This window comes from Bactrocera tryoni, unplaced genomic scaffold, assembly GCF_016617805.1.
Source record: "Bactrocera tryoni isolate S06 unplaced genomic scaffold, CSIRO_BtryS06_freeze2 scaffold_25, whole genome shotgun sequence".
NCBI classification, from domain to species: domain Eukaryota; kingdom Metazoa; phylum Arthropoda; class Insecta; order Diptera; family Tephritidae; genus Bactrocera; species Bactrocera tryoni.
In genome coordinates, this window is record NW_024395977.1 from 29,034,866 (window position 1) to 29,054,697 (window position 19,832).

Here is a 19,832-nt window from a genome sequence, read left to right on the forward strand (position 1 = left end):
TTTGGGATTTCCTTGCGATATTTAAAGAATAATTGGATTGCCTTACTAAAGGCTTATTGTTCGATCGATTCATATAGTTTATTCTTCGTGACTGTATTGAAGGGTCCAACTCCATAGGGATTGGTGGTTTAGGATTAGTTGGTCTGGGTGGTGACGGTGCTTGATTATGCGTGTTTTTATTATAGACTAGCTGACCTGGCGAACTTCGCACCGCCTAATTATTGGAGGCATATTTAGTAAGTCACAAACGCACGACACAATACTTTTTTAATTTTATTGAAATTTGCTGCTTTTAGATTTTTAGGAATATTGAAGAATTATAGTATAGATGCACAGCAAAGAGACGTTAACATTTCAAGTGACATTTTACCATAGACAATTTTTTTTGAGTGAATACTGACAAATATTTACACTATAACTATCAAACTACATCTGTCGTTTTTTTTTTGACGATGGCCATGGTTAGGAAAAGAAGAAGAACTACGTCTGTCATCGTTTCCCAGGATGCACCCAAAGTAGCATAAAATCGTTAGAGATTAGGAGTAGGGGATTCACTTTCGAACAAAAGTTCGTGTCGGTTTCATGTGATGAAATGTCACTGAAATGTCATTTGCAGTATGATAGGAAATTCGATAGGGTGATAGGTATTGAGGATTATGGCGATGAAAATCGCACTTCTAAATTAGCAACTACTGCAATGACTATAATGGTGCAAGGTATAGGTGGAGAGCCTTGGTCCCACCCATTGGCTTATTTTTTCGTAAAAGGTTCCTGCAAAGGGGATGTCCTCAAGAAATACATTCTTAAAGCCATTACCCAACTGCAACATATAGGACAAATTCCTTGCCATTTTGTTTGCGACCAGGGCACCAATTTTCAGAATTTCGCTAATTTGTTAGGTGTTTCAGCGTCACGGCCTTTTTTTAATGTTAATGGCAAGGAAGTGTATTTTTTTACGATAGCCCCCATTTGATAAAAAGTAGTCGTAACTGTTTACAAAATTTAAAAAATACTATTTTCTTTAAAAATAGACGGGTAAGTTGGTTGGATATTGTTCATTTTTATGAAACCGACTCTAAGTCGAGTTATCGGTGTGCGCATAAATTAACCGATGCTCATATTTATCCAAATACCTTCCAAAAAATGAAGGTTAAATTCGCGTCTCAAGTATTGAGTAATACGGTCGCTTCTGGTATGTTGTCCCTATATAGCTCGGGAGCGTTAAGCTCGAATAGTAGGAGCTTTATTAATACCGCGGAATTCGTTTCGTTTTTTAATAAATTATTTGATATTTTAAATAGCAGTTTCGTTGAGGCCGTTGTACCCACTAAAAAGTGTTTGTATGTTCCCCTGAACAATTAGACTTTTTAAATGAGGCAGAAGAAGTTTTAAAAACTATTCGGGTCGTAGACGAATTAGAAAACAACACAACCAATAATTTTAGTTTTTATAAAGGGGTGGGTGTTAAATATTAACAGTTTAAGACGATTGTGGCGATTTTTGTCACACTCAGGTTTTCCGTGCTTGAAGACAGAGACGACTATGTCAGGACAGTTTAGAACATTTTTTGGTCAGATTCGAAGCAGAGGAGGTACTGAGTAACGCCCTATATGTTCTCTAGTTTGTTTAGGAAATCGTGTGGGGCTTACGTTACGTAAACGTCGTAACAAAAGGAAACTGTGAGCTGCCTTTGGAACCTGATGCTACAGTAATTTCGGAACATAGTAATAATGTTCTACGTAATGTGTGTAATGATTCACTATTGAATGACCTTTCTTGGCAGGATTTTCAAGGTCTACCACGGCCTGAACACTCCCTCGTTAGATCAATAACATTAGATAGTAGTTTAGAAATTAATTTTTTGTAAGAAAATGCATTTAGTTACTTTTGCGGCTATTTTTATTTAAAAATTTTCAAACTGCACACATGTTCCCTGCCTTTACCATATTTAGGAGATGAAATTCCTTCGGACGAATTCATCTTCATGCATCAAAATCAAATAGACAAATGCAATTTAGTGAAGCCGCCTGAGAATTTTATTGCATTTGTAAAAATTTTGGAAACCAGATTTTTAGAAGAATTCGACAGTAATTGTCATAAAATAGGAATAGGAGATATTCTTTTTAATAAAATGGAAGATGTTAGGCCCTTTTTGTGTTGTGATAATTGTGACCCAAAAATGGTTATAGCCCTATTTATTAGAATTAGAATATATTTCTTAACTAAATTTTTAAATAAAGACCTTTCTGTCCCTAATTTTAAAAATAAAATTTTGTGTGTTTCACACCTATAGGTTTCAATTTTTTTTTTTTTTATTTTTGAGTGGTTACAATATGCGAACTCAAACTTACGATAGAAAATAAAAAAGTAGAAATTTTGTAAACAGTTAGGATAAAGAGGCTCTAAAATAAGAAAGCAATTTTTTTTTAAGGAAAATTAGAATTTGGGATATAAATGTAGGCATTTGTATATATGTAAATAATTATATTACTGTGATATTTTTATATATTTTTTACATGAATTGTTATTGTTTTGTTTTTATCGTTATATGTATTCATTTATCCTTTTGTTTTTTTTCGTTATATAATGAATTGTCATCGTTTTGTTTTTTTTATATAAATAAATTTTTAATGGGTGATATAGGCCTAAAGGGGAACCGAGCACCCAAAACTAACTTCGGTAACGCGCCGTTTTGCATACCTCCTGGGTGGTGTGGAAAGTGCAATTGGGCATTTTAATTTAAATGCCCCAAAATTCTTATTTCGTTCGATCCTGTTAGTGATCATGTGAAATACCTGGGGTTACAGATAGATAGAAGGCTTACATGGAAATATCATGTAAAAGCGAAAAAAAAAACAAATTAATATAAAATTGAGAAGTCTTTATTGGCTTCTGGGTAAAAAATCTGTTCTTTCTCTTGAAAATAAACTGCTAATTTATAAAACCATCATCAAACCTATTTGGACTTATGCGATACAAATATGCGACACGGCAAGCAATTCAAATATTGAAATAATACAGCGCGTTCAATCAAAAACTCTCAAGTCAATTACAAAAGCTCCATGGTATGTTTCAAATCATACTATTCACAGAGATTTAAAAATATGCAAAGTTAAAGATGAAATAAAAAAGTTTAGTGAAAGATACAAAATCAGGTTAGAGATCCATCCCAATCCTTTAGCAGTGGCATTACTACAGGCACCCACTACAACAAGTGGTGCACGTAATGTAAAATACATAACTTTAGCACAAACTAGTGCATGATTATGTTATTTTAACATAAAGAAAATAGCAAATAATTATGTAAATTAGTATGTATGTAGTTTGGATTTTTATTTTTATTATACTGTCACTAAACAGAGGGTCACTTAATGAAGTAACACTCACAATTTGTTTGTATCTCAACAGCACATTTACTTATTGTCTATTAACATTAAGATAGATTGCATTTAACTTGAATACAAAAATAAAAAAAAAAAAATTAAAAAAAAATCCCATATGTACGGTAAATGAGAGAAAGCTGCTTGGATTTTTCAATAATTTATATACTTTTCTATATGAGTATAAGGACTCCTCTCAGTTCTAAAAGGCTACCCGAATGCAAGTGGATCAATTTAATTTACTTCTAAGCTTAATTAAAACGCCAATAACAAAACGATTCCATATACGTCGACCAGCAGAATGTCGGCTGGCAATGTCATTACTGTAAGTAAATTTTATTTGTACAATTTATCATTTCATAATTGGGGTACTCACAACCCGTCGTTAAGCATCGTAAAATCGTAAAATTATAAACTTTTACACTTGTTTAAAAAATTTGTTCTAGGATTTCACACAAAAATGAGTTCACACATTTACAATTCTCAATGCTATGTTTTCGAATCGTTATAACTTATAACTTTATGAGACTTGTGAAAATCCTAAATAATTAAATACATTCATCACTTGCCGCCAGGTATTAGCTTGGGCTTTTAGGGTAGGAGTATCAACAATGGCAAAATTTTATTGGAAACATGTGCAGCCATTTCGGATGAACTTTCTGGTATATACTTGCCACAACCAAATGAACATGAGTAGAGGGAAATACTTTACTTCAAGACCGGAATGCATCATGTTATAGGAGCTGCTGACAGCAAACATATACAAATTAGGTGTCCGCGAATATCCGGATCACCGTATTTCAATTATAAGCAATATTTTAGTATTGTGTTATCAGCCGAGTGTGATAGCAAATAAACATTCATCGCAGTAGACATAGGGGCTTACGGAAACCAAAGTGATGGCGGAGTGTTAAAAATCAGTGGTTTTGGAAATAGAATTTTAAAAGGAACAATGAACCTACCAGAAGCAAAAAAAATTTCCACGTAGTGGAAATGCTGCTTTTCCGTTGACAAAACATTTGATGAGGCCATATCCGGGAAAGTGTTTGGAAGCAAACATAGACCATTTCAATAAATGTTTATTCAGAGTGCGGGTTAAAATTGAAAATACCTTTGACATTTTAATGGCTAGATGGCGAGTTCTCAATAATTCTTTGGATATGTTTCCCGAAAACGCCAATAGAATAGTAAGAGCTAAATTAATTTTACATAATTTTGTAAAGTTCCATAATTCCGAATTTTATTATCCCAACAACTTCGTAGACCACGTAAATGAAAGGGGTTTTCTAATTGAAGGGCAGTGGAGACAATTTGTAGCGCCATTACATCAAAGTACGATATTATGAAGCTCTTTTATTTAATAAATGAGTAAATAATTTAATAAATATGTCGGTTCTACGTTACCGGTACGAACCTGTATTCCTCAAATTTGTTTCCGTCTGGAACAACAAAAACAAGAACTGCAAAATAAATAAAATTTTATACTTTTTCTATATTTCAAACGTATGGCTTTTTATTTAAATTAATTAATATTATTAAAAATGTTATTGAAAAATCTATTTTCCGCGATTAACAAAAAATTGGTGGAAGGTTTGAGTAATTTGGAGGTGTAACTCCGACATCTCCATGCTTGCCAAATTAGCCCCTTCCACCTGCTTGGCAAGGCTTTCAAAAAATTATTGAAATTGTTGTATGTGGATGTAACTTCTCCGAAAGCTCCTGAAATTTGGCGTCCAGCAGGTAGCTATTTTTGTAATTACGATGGCTTTTATCGAATAACAACCGGTTTTCGCTTACAAATTGAATTGATTATTTTTCTTACATATTTTTAATATTTTGCTTGTTTTTAATGAACATCTGAGCGCAATTAAGAATGTTGCCGGACTTTGCTCAAAAATTAAATATTTGAATTTTGTCAGCATTGCGCAGAGAAATTCAATTTTCTCATGCCATGCAAATCTGCATTGAGGTGCAAAATTCGAACTGTCAAATCAGTACGATTTTTTTTTCTGCATGCAGAATTCTGCTCATGTATTTCAGGCGTAAGAACGTACTGGGCGACCTTACTCGATAAAGATTGCTACAAACATAATACTATGTTCGGACCGACAACGAAAACATGTTTTCGGGGGAAGAACTGGTTTTCGCACGAAAACTTGTGTTTTCGTCCATGTGAAATCTGTCAAACGAAAACACAGTTTTCGCTGAAAACTACTTGAAAACTTACATAAATTCCACTCATTATAATCGGTGCCTACTCTAGTTTAATCAATGTTTTTGGAAGACATATTTTACCGGCCCTAAATTGTCACTTGATATTTGTTAACATTCCATATACGAAAACAGCTGTCGCTTGATATTCTCATATTAGGGGGATTCTCTTGCTCTTGCAAAATTTTTCCACGGTGCAAGAATTGCAGAATTTTCCTCTTCGTGCAACGGCACAACAACAAACACACGCAGAAAATTATTTGCAATGGCTATAAATATATCAGACCAAACCCCACGTTTATTTTCGTGCCGTCATATATCACTAGATTCTTCAATGGGTGCTCTCTTGGCCTTGCATATTTCGGTATGCATTTTGTGTCATCGTGCAATCTTGCAAGAGTAAGAAAATGCCGCTATTAATAGTTGTCAGTGAAAACTCATCGAAAACACACATTGTCGGTCCGAACGACTTATACCATGTTCAGACCGAAAATTTAAAAGATTAAATTACATTTAAGCATTTCATAACCCAACAGTGTTCTTACTGCCGTTAGTGATTTATAAATCAGATGTGTTTGACATTCAGCCATAAACATCAAAGCATTTATTAAAGGAAAACATTGAAATGGCGTACCTTATTATAAAAATTGTGTTCTTTTTTCTAAATTATCTCCGCTCAATGGAGATAATTTGGGAATTGTTTGATTCTAACCGGTTAGCAAGGAAACGTTTGCTGTATGAACACTTAGCACTAAAAATGTGTAGTATATATGGAGCGAAGTCAACAAGGTCTATTTGGATAAAGGCAAGTACATATATAAATATTGGTATTATAACTTCGTTTAATTATAATGTGTATATAATTTAGACTCGTGGCCAAATGTTTTGGGAAGTCGACTGCCAGGTGAATTCGGATGCGTTTTTTAAAAACAACTTCCGAATGAAGCGCAATTCTTTTATTAAATTGTGCATTATGTTGAAAGGTTTGGAGAAGGAAAATACCAACTACCGCAAAGCAATTCCATTAGAGAAACGCATTGCTATTGCTTTATATGCTCTTGGCTCTTCTGCAGAATATCGAACAATTGGAAATATGTTCGGAATTGGTAAAAGCACTGTCTGCTCCATTCTAATTGATTTCTGTCATGAAGTCTGGCGTTGTTTGTGGCCTTTGTATTTGAAGAAATTCCCAATGAACGAAATTCAATTGCGCGAATATTTAAATGGTTTTGAGTCATTGGGTTTCCCTCAAGTGTTAGGAGCTATAGGTAATAAGTTAAATTTTTTACATTTGAGTTTTTATATATTTTTAAGTTTTAGATGGTTGTCATATAGAAGTTCGCCCAGCTGCAGAAGATGCTGTTGACTACTACAATTACAAAGGCTGGTATTCCACAGTTCTTTTGGCTTTAGTAGATGCAAGGTAAGTTTTTTCATGAAGCTCGTTTAAACACCTAATGTATTTCTTTAATGTTATAGATGTCGCTTTATATACATCAACGTTGGTAGTCCAGGCCGTTGTAATGACTCTTCAATATTTGAGAGATCATCTTTAAAATGCGAGTTGGCACAATCTACTATATTTAAAGACATGAGTAAACAAATATCGTCAGTTAATGTTCCAGTCGTTTTGTTGGGCGACTCTGCGTTCAAATTTGATGATCATTTGATGAAACCGTACCCATTTTGTGTAAACCAACCTTTGGATAAAAAAAATTCAACTATGTACTCTCGAAATGCCGAAGAGTGGTGGAGAATGCTTTCGGTCATTTAAAGGGAAGGTTTAGACGGGTTGGAAAAGGCTTGGATAACCACATGGCCAACACGAAAATCGTCATAAAAGCGTGCTGCGTTTTGCACAACTTTTTAAATGAGGAAAATGATGAAATTAACGAAAAGTGGATTGCAGCACAACAAATCGAAAACGAATCTCGGCAGTTGCCAGAAGACGTCTCTAACATTTGTGGAAATGTTAACCCAAGAGCAGAGGAAATAAGACAAGCATTCGTTTCGTATTTCGGTGAGTTATTACATTCAACTTTGAAATATTATTAAATCTCAACCGATCCATACTTACATATCTCATAATTCAATTCCAGTACAAAAAAAAACAGATATTTATGTATTTTATATTTATATTCATTTTCCATTTTCGTATTCATTTATTTTTATTTACATATATATTTTCATATTCATTCATATATTTAAATTCATTTACGCTTTTCATCGCTTCCTTTTCATCGGCTTCCTTCATCGCCTCAGTCGCCTTTATTAAGTCATCCTTCATTTCCTCCATTATTGTTATTGTTGATTTTTTCTTTCTTGCAGCATCGCTTGACGATGGCCGAGCGCAACCACGCGACGTAGAAGGTCCATCGCTTGGGCTTGGGAGCGGCGGCTCTCCTTCTGTATCGTCCTCAATATAAATTGGTTCCATGTCAACTGAAAATAGAAGAAACAAATAAAAGTGTAAGGAAACATTCCATAACCGTTTTTCATTTTATTATGAATATTGGAATCTACTCCAATGCGCTTAAAACTTACCCACAATGCTATCCTCTACAAGTTCGTCGGAACAAAAACTTTTGAAACCACCTACTGCTTGGTGGACCGCCTCATAATATTTCCACCGACTAGGGGAGCCACCCGATGGGCCAATTTTCTGCTTTTCTTGTCTAAAAATAAAAAAATATATTTAATTTATATATTGACTCATAATATATTACTTACCTGTATTTGTTGGTAAAATTGTGCAATTTAATTTTAATTTCAGTGGACGTATATTCGTGTCCAGCCAAAAGCATCGTACAGGACATTTCCTCGTATATGTGGTTATTTTTCCGCGTTGATCGCAGCTCTGGCATTTTTTGTTGCCACACCTCGATTAAGTCGGCCTCGGCAGCCTCACTCCACATAACTCGTTTCTTTTTTTGAGTTTTTTCCATATTTTTTTTTTTACTTTGTAATTTGATTTGATTGATCAACGGAAACTTTTAGTTTTATTTTTTTGTCTCCTTTGTCTTGTTTGTTTACATTCAGCATTCAGCATCAGCTGTGATAATGTAAAAATTTCCAGTGCTGACAAGTAGATTGCGCAAAATCAGAGTCGCACAGAGAGATTTAGCGTGGATCAGTTTCAAATCATTTCAATGAAGTGATTTGGAACTGTCATTTTTGTATGGCGAAATCTTGATAAATTTTTAAGATTAGTGGGATAATCCATTCAACAGCCGAAATCGTGTGATTAAGTGTCGGTCTGAACATGGTATTAGATTCCACAACATACAAATGTGTTTTTAAAATGTTTCCAATGTCGATCCGAACATAGTATAAGAAATCCCCACAGAATCTTTGGGAGTCACTTAGGTAGCCATATCAAACAGTTTCAATGCTGTTTGAACGCAATAGAAATAATTCAGTTTTTAACCGCAAAAATCATAGATGAAACTAGACAAATCAGCCAAAGCCGAATTTCTATTATTTATTTAAACTACTCATTATTAGTAGTTTTAAAATAATTTAAAAAATTATTGTTAAATTAACTTACAAATGCACAAATTATGTCAATATTAAGAGCAAGTAATTTGATAGATTTAGTATTGTATCTTATAGCCCTGACAGACGAGCAAAATTAAAGCGCCTTAAGCAACGCAAATGCGAATTGAAATTTTATGGTGACAGACGGCAGACTTGTGAATTTCGACAGCTGATTGTGAAATTTGTTTATTTATTAAAAAAAGCAAAATAGAAATGGATAAAAAGAGATTATTAATGGCAATTTTGTTATTCTTAGAAAATCAAAAAGAATATAACGACAAAATCTGTTTATTACTAAATCAGTTAAAACAAAATAGAGTGAAAGTAAAAGCAATTCTTGATTGTAACGCAAGCTTAAGAACTGGGATTGCAATCGCTCAGCCACACATACGAAATGTTTGGAAATTCGTAAGTAAATAAATATTTTAATTTGGGATTGAAATAAAAAAATTTGTATTTTAAGTACCGAAGTGGTAAATTTTGGGAGCACGATATTCCTGCAATGGATGAAGCAAGGTTTAAGGAAAACTTTCGCGTAGACAGAAGCACTTTCCAAAAATTGTGCGAAAAAGTAAAAAATATCGGTAAAATGGATAGCAACATGCGGCGCTGTATCCCACTTGAAAAAATAGTAGCTATTGCACTTTTTTCATTGGGTTCGGCAGCAGAATATAGATCCGTTGCTAGTTTGTTTGGCATTGGGCGTGCAGCTTGCGACAGTCTTGCGGACTGCATTGATGCATATCGAAGGGTTCAAAATGATGGGATTTCCACAATGTTTTGGTGCTGTAGATGGTTGCCACATCGAAGTTCAGCCCAAAAAAGACGAAGCCGTAGATTAGTATAACTATAAAGGATGGTATTCAGTCATTTTGTTGGCAAGTTGCGATCACAGTTAAATTTGTGACTACATTGATTTTCATACACATGTGTTTACATTTTTTATTACTTTCAGATCAAAGTTTACATACATAAATATAGGATCCACAGGACGAAACAATGATTCCTATATATTTGAGAGGAGCTCCCTTAAACATTTCCATGAGCACGCTGGTATTTTTAACAAAATAGCCAAGCAATTGAAGGTATCAATGTACCGGTGCTTCTTATTGGCGACTCAGCCTTCCGTTTATCACATCACATGATGAAACCATACCCATATGTGGCTAATCAATCTCCAGTAGAAAAGCTCTATAACTATCGACTGTCCAAATGTCGCCGAGTGATAGAGAATGCTTTTGGTCAGCTTAAAGCGCGCTTTCGTAAAATTGGAAGAGGCTTGCAAGTATCTCTTAAAAATGTCAATATTATAATTAGAGCGTGTTGCGTTTTGCACAATTTTCTTAAGATTGAGAACGATGAAGTTTCTTCAGCTTGGATTCAAGACGCAGCAGAAGATGCAACAAGACATCAACCCAATCATACAACAAGATTAGGAGAAAATGATTCAACAGCGGCAGCAATTAGGAATGCCATCGCAATGAGTTTCCTAAACGGTACAAAACACTTTACTTACCGCAGTAGCTATTTGTATTCCAATACATTTCCAAAATTAATATTTAGTTTAAGTCCATTTATTATTACATTTTTTCTAAAATTAATATTCAGTTAAAATTCATTTTATTATTACATTTTTTCTAAAATTAATATTCAGTTCAAATTCATTTTAATATTACATTTTTTCTAAAATAAATATTCAGTTCAAATTCATTTTATTATTACATTTTTTCTAAAATAGTTTTCATAATACCTATAAACTCTTTTGTATTACTACTTTGTTCTTCAATTGCAGTAACAACTCTCTCAGTCAATATTTTCCCGTCCTCCACCACTGTCTTCAGCAATTCGTTTTGTTCTTTTGCCACTTTTATTAGTTCGACCATGTAATTTCTCTTTTTACTTGGAGATTCACCCGCTGCTGTTGTCGAGCTACCTAATGGCGACACTAATGGCGAGTTCGTCAATGTAATTACTGGCGTACACACCGGCGACATTGCTTCTGGCTCTGGCGACATTGGTTCTGGTGATCCTATAGCCATAGATGACTGGAACGAAAGTAATGTTGAATTCGATATGTTTTAAGAAAAAGATATTTTAATAATAAACGTATAAAACTCAGCTTACCACAATAAACGATTCGTATACTTCAGCAGTATTCGTTGCTGTCAGTCCGATAATTTGATGGACCGCATCAAAATGTTTCAACAGCGATGGGCTGCCCCCCCCAGGGCCCAACTTTTTTCCTTTCGTCTCTGTAATTTAACAAAAGTTAATAATGTTAACAATGTTATGTCGATATATGTATATTAACCTATATTTTTGTGTAAGATTACGTATTTTAACATGCACTTCTTTTGCAGTAAATTTGTGCGCCATTTGCACAGATATGTCTGCGTAGATGTGCAAATCTATTAATATAACTTCATCACTATTTGTCCACGTTGTTCTTTGTTTATTCATCTCCATCTAAAAATATTAAAATTAGTTTTTAAATATATACTGGCACATAACATAATTAGCAATATAAAAACAGCTTACTACCTTTAGCGCTTTCTTCAAATCTTTTGTTTACGTTTTTTCTTCTTCCTTCGGTCAATCACCAATCACAATAGCAAAAATCTGTCATTTTTAACCAATGCTGCCTACTAAATTCAGCCAAATGCACGAAATTCTTGTGCATTACAAATTTGCATGCACATGGGTCAAATGCGCAAATAAATGTAAATTAAGCCCGCTAATGCATATTAGCGCTGTCGTCTGTCAGGGCTATAAAACTACGCCGCACTCGGAACTTAAACAGCGAAAAATTTCTGAAATAATTAACATATCACCAACCGCAGGGAATACAGCGTCAAGTGAGTTATCCGAAAATAGTAATAAGAAGAATGCATGTATTGAATCGTCTCCTAGTACATGTACTCCGTCAGTACTGCAAAATAAATCGGATCAGTTGCCAGCGCTGATCCAAACTAATGAAAGACTGTTTTGAGCAGGTCAAAAGTATTCCTTACCAAGATGGCCCTAAATATATTATAATGGACAACAAGCCATTTTCTACCGTAGAAGGAAAAGGTTTTCTGCAGATGATGAAAGAACTGGTTCCGCTTTTTAAAGATCCAAGTAGGGAAACAATAAAATTACGAGTGGATGAAAAATATGAAGCGCTGTCTTCAATTTTCAAAGAGTATATTCGTAAGTGCGACAGTTATTGCCTAACGAATGACATATGGTCGGAGACAATGAAAAATCAGTCGTTCCTTGGGGTAACAATTCATTTTTTGGACAATTTACGTTTGTTGAGTGGGACGTTAGGAGTAATCGAACTGCACGAAAGTCATACAGCAGCTTATTTAGAAGAAACTATGTTTAAACTTTTCTACGAGTGGAACGTTTCCATAAATAAAATTTCTGCTTGTGTAACTGATAATGATTCAACCATGATGAAATTAAATAGAAGCTTGTTTGGCGAAAAAAATAATACCCTGCTTCGCACGCACGCTTAATTTGGTTCTAGCGCAATCAATAGATAAGTCCACGGAAGTATCAGCTTTGATAACTAAGATGCGCGACATTGTTAAGTTTATTAAAAAAAGTGTTAATGCCAGTGATAAATTGCAGAAGAAACAAATAGATAACGGGGCTTCTACAAGTAATACCAAGAAAATGATTCTTGACGTAAGAACGCGATGGAGTTCATGTTTCGTGGTTTGAAATTGTGACCAGGGAGATTTCGGCTGATACCAACGTTACCATTAGCAAGGTTATACCTTTAGTAAGCTGTTTAACTGAAGTTTTGACAAAAATTCAGCTCAAGACGCCATTGTAGGGGAGCTAAAAAGTGAACTGCAAAAGAGCATGAATAAGAGATTTGACAAACTTGAATTTAATTCAGTTCTGGCATTGGCTACTGTATTGGATCCGAGATTCAAATTTCTGCATCTTAAAAATGCACTGGCTAAAAACAAAGCCGTTTTGTATTTAAATAATTTCATAACGGATGCAAATAATGGCGTTAGTACGTCGGAATCTTCGGATGAGTGTGCAACAGAAAACCCGTTTGATATTTGGAGTCATCATAAGCAGTTGGCCCACCAAAATATAAAATGTAAGTTTTCCAATTTATCTTCTATTACAACAACGGAAGTTGAAGTGCAAATGTATCTTGGATCAGCTGATGCTTCTATCAATCAGAATGCAACAGAAATGTGGGATGATATGAAAAATGTATTTCCTGAATTGTATAAATAAGCTTCCAAATATTTATCCACTTCAGTCCCTAGTAAACGACTGTTTTCTAAAGCTGGAGCAACGATCACACAGCAAAAAAAATCGCTTGACAGGGAAAAGACTTTTCAAATTGTTATTTTTAAATACTGTTTTAAATAAATAATTTGTTGTTTGTTCAAAAACTATTTATATCTTTTATTTATTGAGAAAAGGTTTTAATGGGTAGCTAAAATATATATCAATTAAAGGCGTACTACTGTAAAAAAGTTCAAAAATCCATCGATGTTTCGATACATCGATGTTTCAATGTCCGATGTTTTTGATTTCGATGTTTTTTGAAGAAACATCGATACATCGAACCTTCGATGTTTCATTTCACGATGTTTGCATCCCTAGCTACGATAGGCAGTGGTAACCAATGAATAACGAAACAAATGACCTATGGACCCAAGAATGATAGAAACAAGATTGCGCAATGCACATGTTTGCTTTTAATCAGCTGTTCTTGACTTATTATTCGCCCGCGCTTTTGAAAGTGAATTCGAATTGTGTTTTCAAGTGTTGTATTAATTGTTAAATTTTATATTTTTTAAAATGCGTTGCGCAGTGTTGGGAGCAATACTAATAATAATAAAAATAAAAATAATGGTAAAAATTGTGCTACGAAATGGAGATTTTCCCATTTCCCTAAAGATAAAACAGTGGTAAAACAATGGATAATTTTTGTCGTCGTACGGACAAAATTAATGCAACTTGCAGTTTGAAATGGGTAATTATAGCATTTTGATTACAATAATTTTACTTTTATAACCAAACACTCTTGCAGGTTTAAGTTCGCGGAATCCAACTAAGTTACTGCCTAGCGCTTTTCCCACGTTAACCACTGCTCCTGCAGAGGCTAATGAACGGCAGAAAAGGATGGAGTCTCGTTCCAACAAAGAGATGTTAACAACAATGTTGAAGAATACCGCCCCTGTTGAAGTAATTCAAGAAGACGAGACGAGACGAGAGGCACCTCAAACTGCAGGAGAGGAGGTCATCGATGAGAAAGACGAGAAAATACTCCATTTGGAAACAGAAATGTTAGTCCTAATTGATATTGATGAAGTATTTTTTTTTTTACATAAATATGTGCATTTCTTATTCTTTTTAGACAAAGGCTGAATAGTGTTGTTAGAACTTTGAATAAGTGCAAAAACGAGCAGTCAGCAGAAATTAGGATTTCCATTAAAACCTCGGAATTCCACAGAAATAATTTGGAGCAAAAACTTAGCTGCATTTTCATCAACGGCCAGGTAAGTGCCAAAATTCTAAAAAGTATAATAAATCATATTATAAACCTAAAACTACAGAAAATATTCTTATATAAAAATGTATTGATTTTAACAAATGCAAATATGTACTAACATACAAACTAAGTTTTTGCACTGTTTCTTATCCTAATTATAATAATAATCTTAACTAACATATTATTCCATTTATTTATACGCATGTATGTATGTTTATTATATTTTTACAGGTAATATTTTTCAACGTGTGTCAGTTGACCTAAATTCCACTGACCCAATTGTAAAAAATGATGACTTGGAGATTCTCAACAACCACGGACTTGAGAATTTGGCAGCGTACATCTGCCACAAACTCGGTAAAGACAACCTCGAATTTTGTGGCAATTCAGAAAATTGTTCGTCTTATACTTGGGTGGATCACCTTTCTGAAGGAGGACTCTCAAAACCGACAGATATGTTAATGGAGCATATGAGAGCCTTGCAAGCAGTATTTGACGATGTAAATGGTACTGATTTGCATATATGTATGTACAAATTACGCCCAGAAGCACTTAGATTTAAGTAATTTTGTAAATTGTAGCTCGAAAGTAAAATAATTGTTTTTCAGAGCTAGAATGTATTTTAGGATTCGTTCCTTAAATAAAAACCTTATTGAACACATGTATAGCAAAAAAAGAAAATTAAATAGGATTTGGTCACAAAATATTCAATCTTTTTATTTGCATAAATGTATATGGTTGAAACAAACACCGCAAAAAGACAAAATTAAATAATACAATGAAAATACAATTAAATGAATATGTAGGTAAATGTTCACTATAAAATATTCACTTATATTGATATCTCTTATTAATATTCACTTATATTGATGTTAACTTTTAATTATATTCATGCTTTTGTATGCCTGCAATACAAAATTGCTTCTTATTGCAAAGAAAAACAAACAACTGAAAATCAGCTGATTGTATGTTGGTCAAGCGTGACGTAGATGCGCAGAACGAACAAAATTTGAACTCGTCATTGCGCAATCTTGTTTCTATCATTCTTGCTATCGACCAGTTTTCTTTAACACATGGGTGACCATAACAAGAATGAAACAAATTATATTCAGTAAAAGATGGCTAACCAAGCAGAATCGCAAAATCAGTGAGATTAAGCGAGTAAGCTAATGACACCAACGTGTAGTGAAAGAGGAGAAATTGTTACTTATTTCTCGAGGCTATAACAAAAATAACCTAACGGATAACGAAGGCATTAATTACTGATAACCTATTGATAACAAGTTATAGCCCTGACAGACGAGCAAAATTAATGCGCCTTAAGCAACGCTAATGCGCATTGAAATTTTATGGTGACAGACTTGTGCATTTGGACAGCTAATAGTGAATTTTGTTTATTTATTAAAACAAAAAGTGAAATGAAAGTGTTTGAAAAAGTGAAGAATATTGGAAAAATGGATAGCAAACTGTGCGTTGTTTATTTTCTGCCATCTAAAAATAATAAAATTTGTTTTTGTTAATATACTTGCACATAATTTATTTAGCAATGTAAAAACTGTTTACCCCTGAAGCTGTAAACACAAACAAGGCGGTAGATTTCAAGCGACATCTGCCAAACAATAGCAAAAATCTGTCATTTTTAACCAATGTTGCCTATTAAATTCAGCCAAATACACGAAATTCTTGTGCATTACAAACTTGCATTCACATGGGTCAAATGCGCAAATAAAAGTAACTTAAGCCCGCTAATGCATATTAGCGCTGTCGTCTGGCTATCGCTGTCGTCTGGCTATTACGTAACTATTTTATTCAAAAAAGAATAAAAATAATTTAAAATATTAATGTTTGGTAGTTTATTAATTTTTAATAACTTTAGACAAAGTGCTGGCCAAGTGGTGAAACTTAAATCTTGTACGATGTATGTATTAGATATAAATTTTTAAATTAAAATTTCAAAGGCTGTATGACAAGCTGTCTCTTTGGAATCGTTCAAATGACCAATGAAAATAGAAACAACTTTTTCTTCTTTTTTTTATGACTTAAATTATTTATAAAAAAATATGAAACACAAATATAATGGATATAATATATGCGATGAAATAATTTTCTATTTAAGTGTCCGTTTTATTATTTTTCAAAATATAATTAACATAAATGTGTAAAAAGCGTAAGTCAAACCATACTGGGTTAACACCACCACCTAGTAAATGGTCATCGCGGAATATTATTCGTGCACATTCTATGTATTTAGGTTTTTGGTATAAGCCCTTTTAATAATTTTGTTGTTAATCTTAAGTCTATTATTTTGACAGTACCGCAGAAGCGCAGATGAATGGCGAATCGAAGGCAGCTTATACCTTAAAAGCGAGAGATAATTTTTAAATCTTACACCTTTTACACAATAGTAAGTTATGAAGACTTACAAATTTCAAAATCTTGAATATGATAATAGTGTCGCAGCTAAATAAAAGCGAATTATGGAGAAAAAGCAAATTTTTAAGAAGGCAGTTGAATAGAAGAGGTGACCTTTAGAACTTATCAGGACAACCTGGGTGCCTTGTGACGATGTCTCTTCAATTAAGTTGATAGTCGAGATAAAAGTTTCTGCATCTGAACTTACTTTTACATTGTTACTGAAGTACGATCAATCGATTAAAAAGGAATTCAACGGAACTTATGCAAAATTTATCGATTTCGTGAGTGCTATGTACAGATCATACATTTCCTGGTATAAGACGTTTAAAAGTTGGTTGAAGTGTTCAATATTATTGTTGAAAGTTTAAACAAATAATGTCTACTATACAATTTGTGATACAACCGTTACCAGGATCAGATGAACAGTACATTGAAAGGTATTATCAAAATCTTGAAAAAACTGGTATTGTTTAAATATATGATTGAGTTTAGAAGTCATATACTTCAGAATATAATACATAGGTATTTTTCATAACTGTGGGTAAACATATGTAAATCTCACATCAGGTAAATTTTAGATTAGTATTTCCCGATTTGTGGTTAAAATGGGAATATTCAGACAGAAGTTTTTCGATTAAGAAAGTATAAAATGGAATTCTTACAGTTATCGAGACATTTGTTTTAAAATTTGAAAATTACCCCTATTGAAATACGTATTTTTCGATTTAAAATTAATGCTGGGATTTAGAATAGAATCCCCCGATTTCGGGGTTTAAATGGGTATGTACGGATAGAGGAAATCCTCCAGATCAAGAACATATACTTATATATATATTTACTTGAACCAAATTTTTCGGCACATCGTATTAAATTGTTTATTAATGTATTTAAATTGCATATATGCCATTAGTAGAAACAATAACTTCAAATTCTCGCATTTAATACAGAAACATTCTTGTTTACCAGTTAGAGCAATAACAATTATGTAGAAAAAAAAAGAGTTGACGGCATTCAGCTAAAAAGCCTTTTATTTCAGCAAAAAAAAAAGGAAATTGTAAGGCCAGACTATTTTGTACAAGCTTATCTCGATTAGAGCATTCAAAAATCAAATACACTTGTATTCCCAGATGAATCAAAATTTGGCATTAAAGATTGGGATTGCATAAGGCGTGTGAGAAGGCTGAAAGGACACAGTCTCAATCCTAAGTATTGTGATGGGACCATTAAAAATGGCAGTGGTAATATAATAAGATACGATTTAAAATAGCGTCGTCTTTCGAGTTAAAGTGGTTATGTACGAATATAAGAGGTTATCCAGATTAAGAAAATATCTATAAATAGTCGCTGCAGACTTATCGTTTTTGAGATATTTTCTTCTAAAATTCAATTCAAAAATTATGCAACTATTTAATGTTGGTGCTCCTTTGACTTACAATGAATTGTATGCATATTTTTTTATGTCCACTACTTCACTAATTTGGTTTTGTACATTATTTTGTATTAAATAGTGCAAAACTGACTTTTATTCTATATCTAACTTTCGTTGATTCCACATCTTTATTAAGAAAATAGTTCCAAGCAAGCAAAAAATAAGTGTTATCTACTTTGTAAACGAATAAAAATAAATTAAGGGTAAATTTTAGAATAGCATTCCAGATTTCGGGGTTAAAAGGAGTATGTACGGATAAAGGAGGTCCTCCAGATCAAGAAAATAGTAGCCGCTGACATGATTTTTGAGATACTTGTATTTAAAGTTCAAAAATTCAACTATTTAATAACAGGTGTTGGTCGGAGCCGGTTTATTTTTTTTAAGCGCAGTCCGCCAATCCTAAAAGGAGTTTAACGAGAAATGTTGTTGTTATAACGGTTATCAATCCCCGTTAGGATGGTAGGGGATATTCAGATTGTCGTCGACGTCATCTAGCGGGAGGCCCAGGAAACGTGCTGTTTCGACGGTGTCGGATCAAAGGGAAAGGAGTGTTAGGTGAATAGGGTTGGCAGGGCATGGAAAGAGGTGGCCAGTGTCATGAGGAGACTCAATGCATGCGAAATAACCGAAGACGCCCCTTTGTTGGAGCGACCAGGATTATTGTTTTTAAAATCTAAACATGTTTTTTTTCATTGTCATTGGGGTTTTATTTGTTTGATTTATTGCTTTTGTAAAGTATATAGAAAAGGTAACACTGATTGTTAGAATCCAACATTTATGTTATTGTTTGTGAAAAATAATTAAACAAAAATTTAATATTGAATAAAAATTATTTTTGTATTATATATATGTAAGTGGATATAAGTCTTAAATTCATTAAAAATGGGGGAAAAAAGCATTTTGAAGAGTTGAATTTTTTAAATCTAAGTGCAAATATCTAAAAACTATAAGTCAGCGGTAACTATATACACTTACGGAATAAAATAGAATCATCCATGGTACCAATTTTCCGTTCTAAAAAAATATGAATTTGATTTAAATTCAACTAAGTTATAATTTTTTTGGGGGTGTATGGGGGTGCTTCTCTTACTATGGTACAAGTCCGTTATTTTGGATTAAAGAAAACATGGATGCCAAATTGTACGTTGAAATAATGGAGTGAACTATGCTTCCACTCGCTGAATTAAAAATGCCGTTGAAATGGGATAACAAGATAATGACCCCAAACATAGCAGCAGGTTGGCAAAAAATTGGTTTGCTCTAAATAGAGTTGAGGTTATGGGTTGGCCGGCTCAGTCACCGGACCTTAATCAAATCGAGAACCTTTAGGCAGAGGTCAAAGAAG

General features: G+C 33.5%; 4 protein-coding genes across 9 annotated transcripts in view; 2 read left to right on the forward strand and 2 right to left on the reverse strand.

Annotated features, from left to right (window-relative positions):
- Positions 1-6,144: 6,144 nt before the first annotated feature.
- Positions 6,145-8,441, forward strand: LOC120780926 (putative nuclease HARBI1). 5 transcript variants are annotated; one of them, XM_040113153.1, is made up of 6 exons: positions 6,147-6,396; positions 6,460-6,859; positions 6,912-7,014; positions 7,071-7,611; positions 7,920-8,060; positions 8,365-8,441. In XM_040113153.1, the coding sequence occupies exons 1-4, from the start codon at positions 6,217-6,219 to the stop codon at positions 7,363-7,365; spliced, it is 978 nt and encodes a 325-aa protein (XP_039969087.1). In that variant the 5' UTR covers positions 6,147-6,216; the 3' UTR covers positions 7,366-7,611; positions 7,920-8,060; positions 8,365-8,441. The 5 variants fall into 5 exon arrangements, with proteins under 5 accessions (XP_039969090.1, XP_039969088.1, XP_039969087.1 ...); XM_040113156.1 differs by lacking the exon at positions 8,365-8,441 and having other exon boundaries at positions 6,145-6,396; positions 6,912-6,974; positions 7,920-8,073; XM_040113154.1 differs by lacking the exon at positions 8,365-8,441 and having other exon boundaries at positions 6,145-6,396; positions 6,927-7,014; positions 7,920-8,073.
- LOC120780927 (myb/SANT-like DNA-binding domain-containing protein 1) lies at positions 8,081-8,538 on the reverse strand. The gene is made up of 2 exons (XM_040113157.1): positions 8,322-8,538; positions 8,081-8,266 (listed from the first exon to the last, which is right to left on the reverse strand). The coding sequence occupies exons 1-2, from the start codon at positions 8,534-8,536 to the stop codon at positions 8,125-8,127; spliced, it is 357 nt and encodes a 118-aa protein (XP_039969091.1). The 5' UTR covers positions 8,537-8,538; the 3' UTR covers positions 8,081-8,124.
- Positions 8,539-10,801: 2,263 nt separating this feature from the next.
- On the reverse strand, positions 10,802-11,794 carry LOC120780946. Its single transcript, XM_040113177.1, has 4 exons — positions 11,670-11,794; positions 11,440-11,594; positions 11,253-11,380; positions 10,802-11,173 (listed from the first exon to the last, which is right to left on the reverse strand). Exons 2-4 carry the CDS (start codon positions 11,471-11,473, stop codon positions 10,847-10,849), a joined length of 489 nt encoding a protein of 162 aa, XP_039969111.1. The 5' UTR covers positions 11,474-11,594; positions 11,670-11,794; the 3' UTR covers positions 10,802-10,846.
- Positions 11,795-17,369: 5,575 nt separating this feature from the next.
- LOC120780503 (E3 ubiquitin-protein ligase hyd) overlaps positions 17,370-19,832 on the forward strand; it is an 81,780-nt gene continuing 79,317 nt past the window's right edge. For both annotated transcript variants that reach the window (XM_040112778.1, XM_040112779.1), the window contains exon 1: positions 17,370-17,495. In XM_040112778.1, coding sequence (XP_039968712.1) covers positions 17,434-17,495 — 62 coding nt within the window. In that variant the 5' untranslated portion in view covers positions 17,370-17,433. The remainder of the gene's footprint in view (positions 17,496-19,832) is intronic.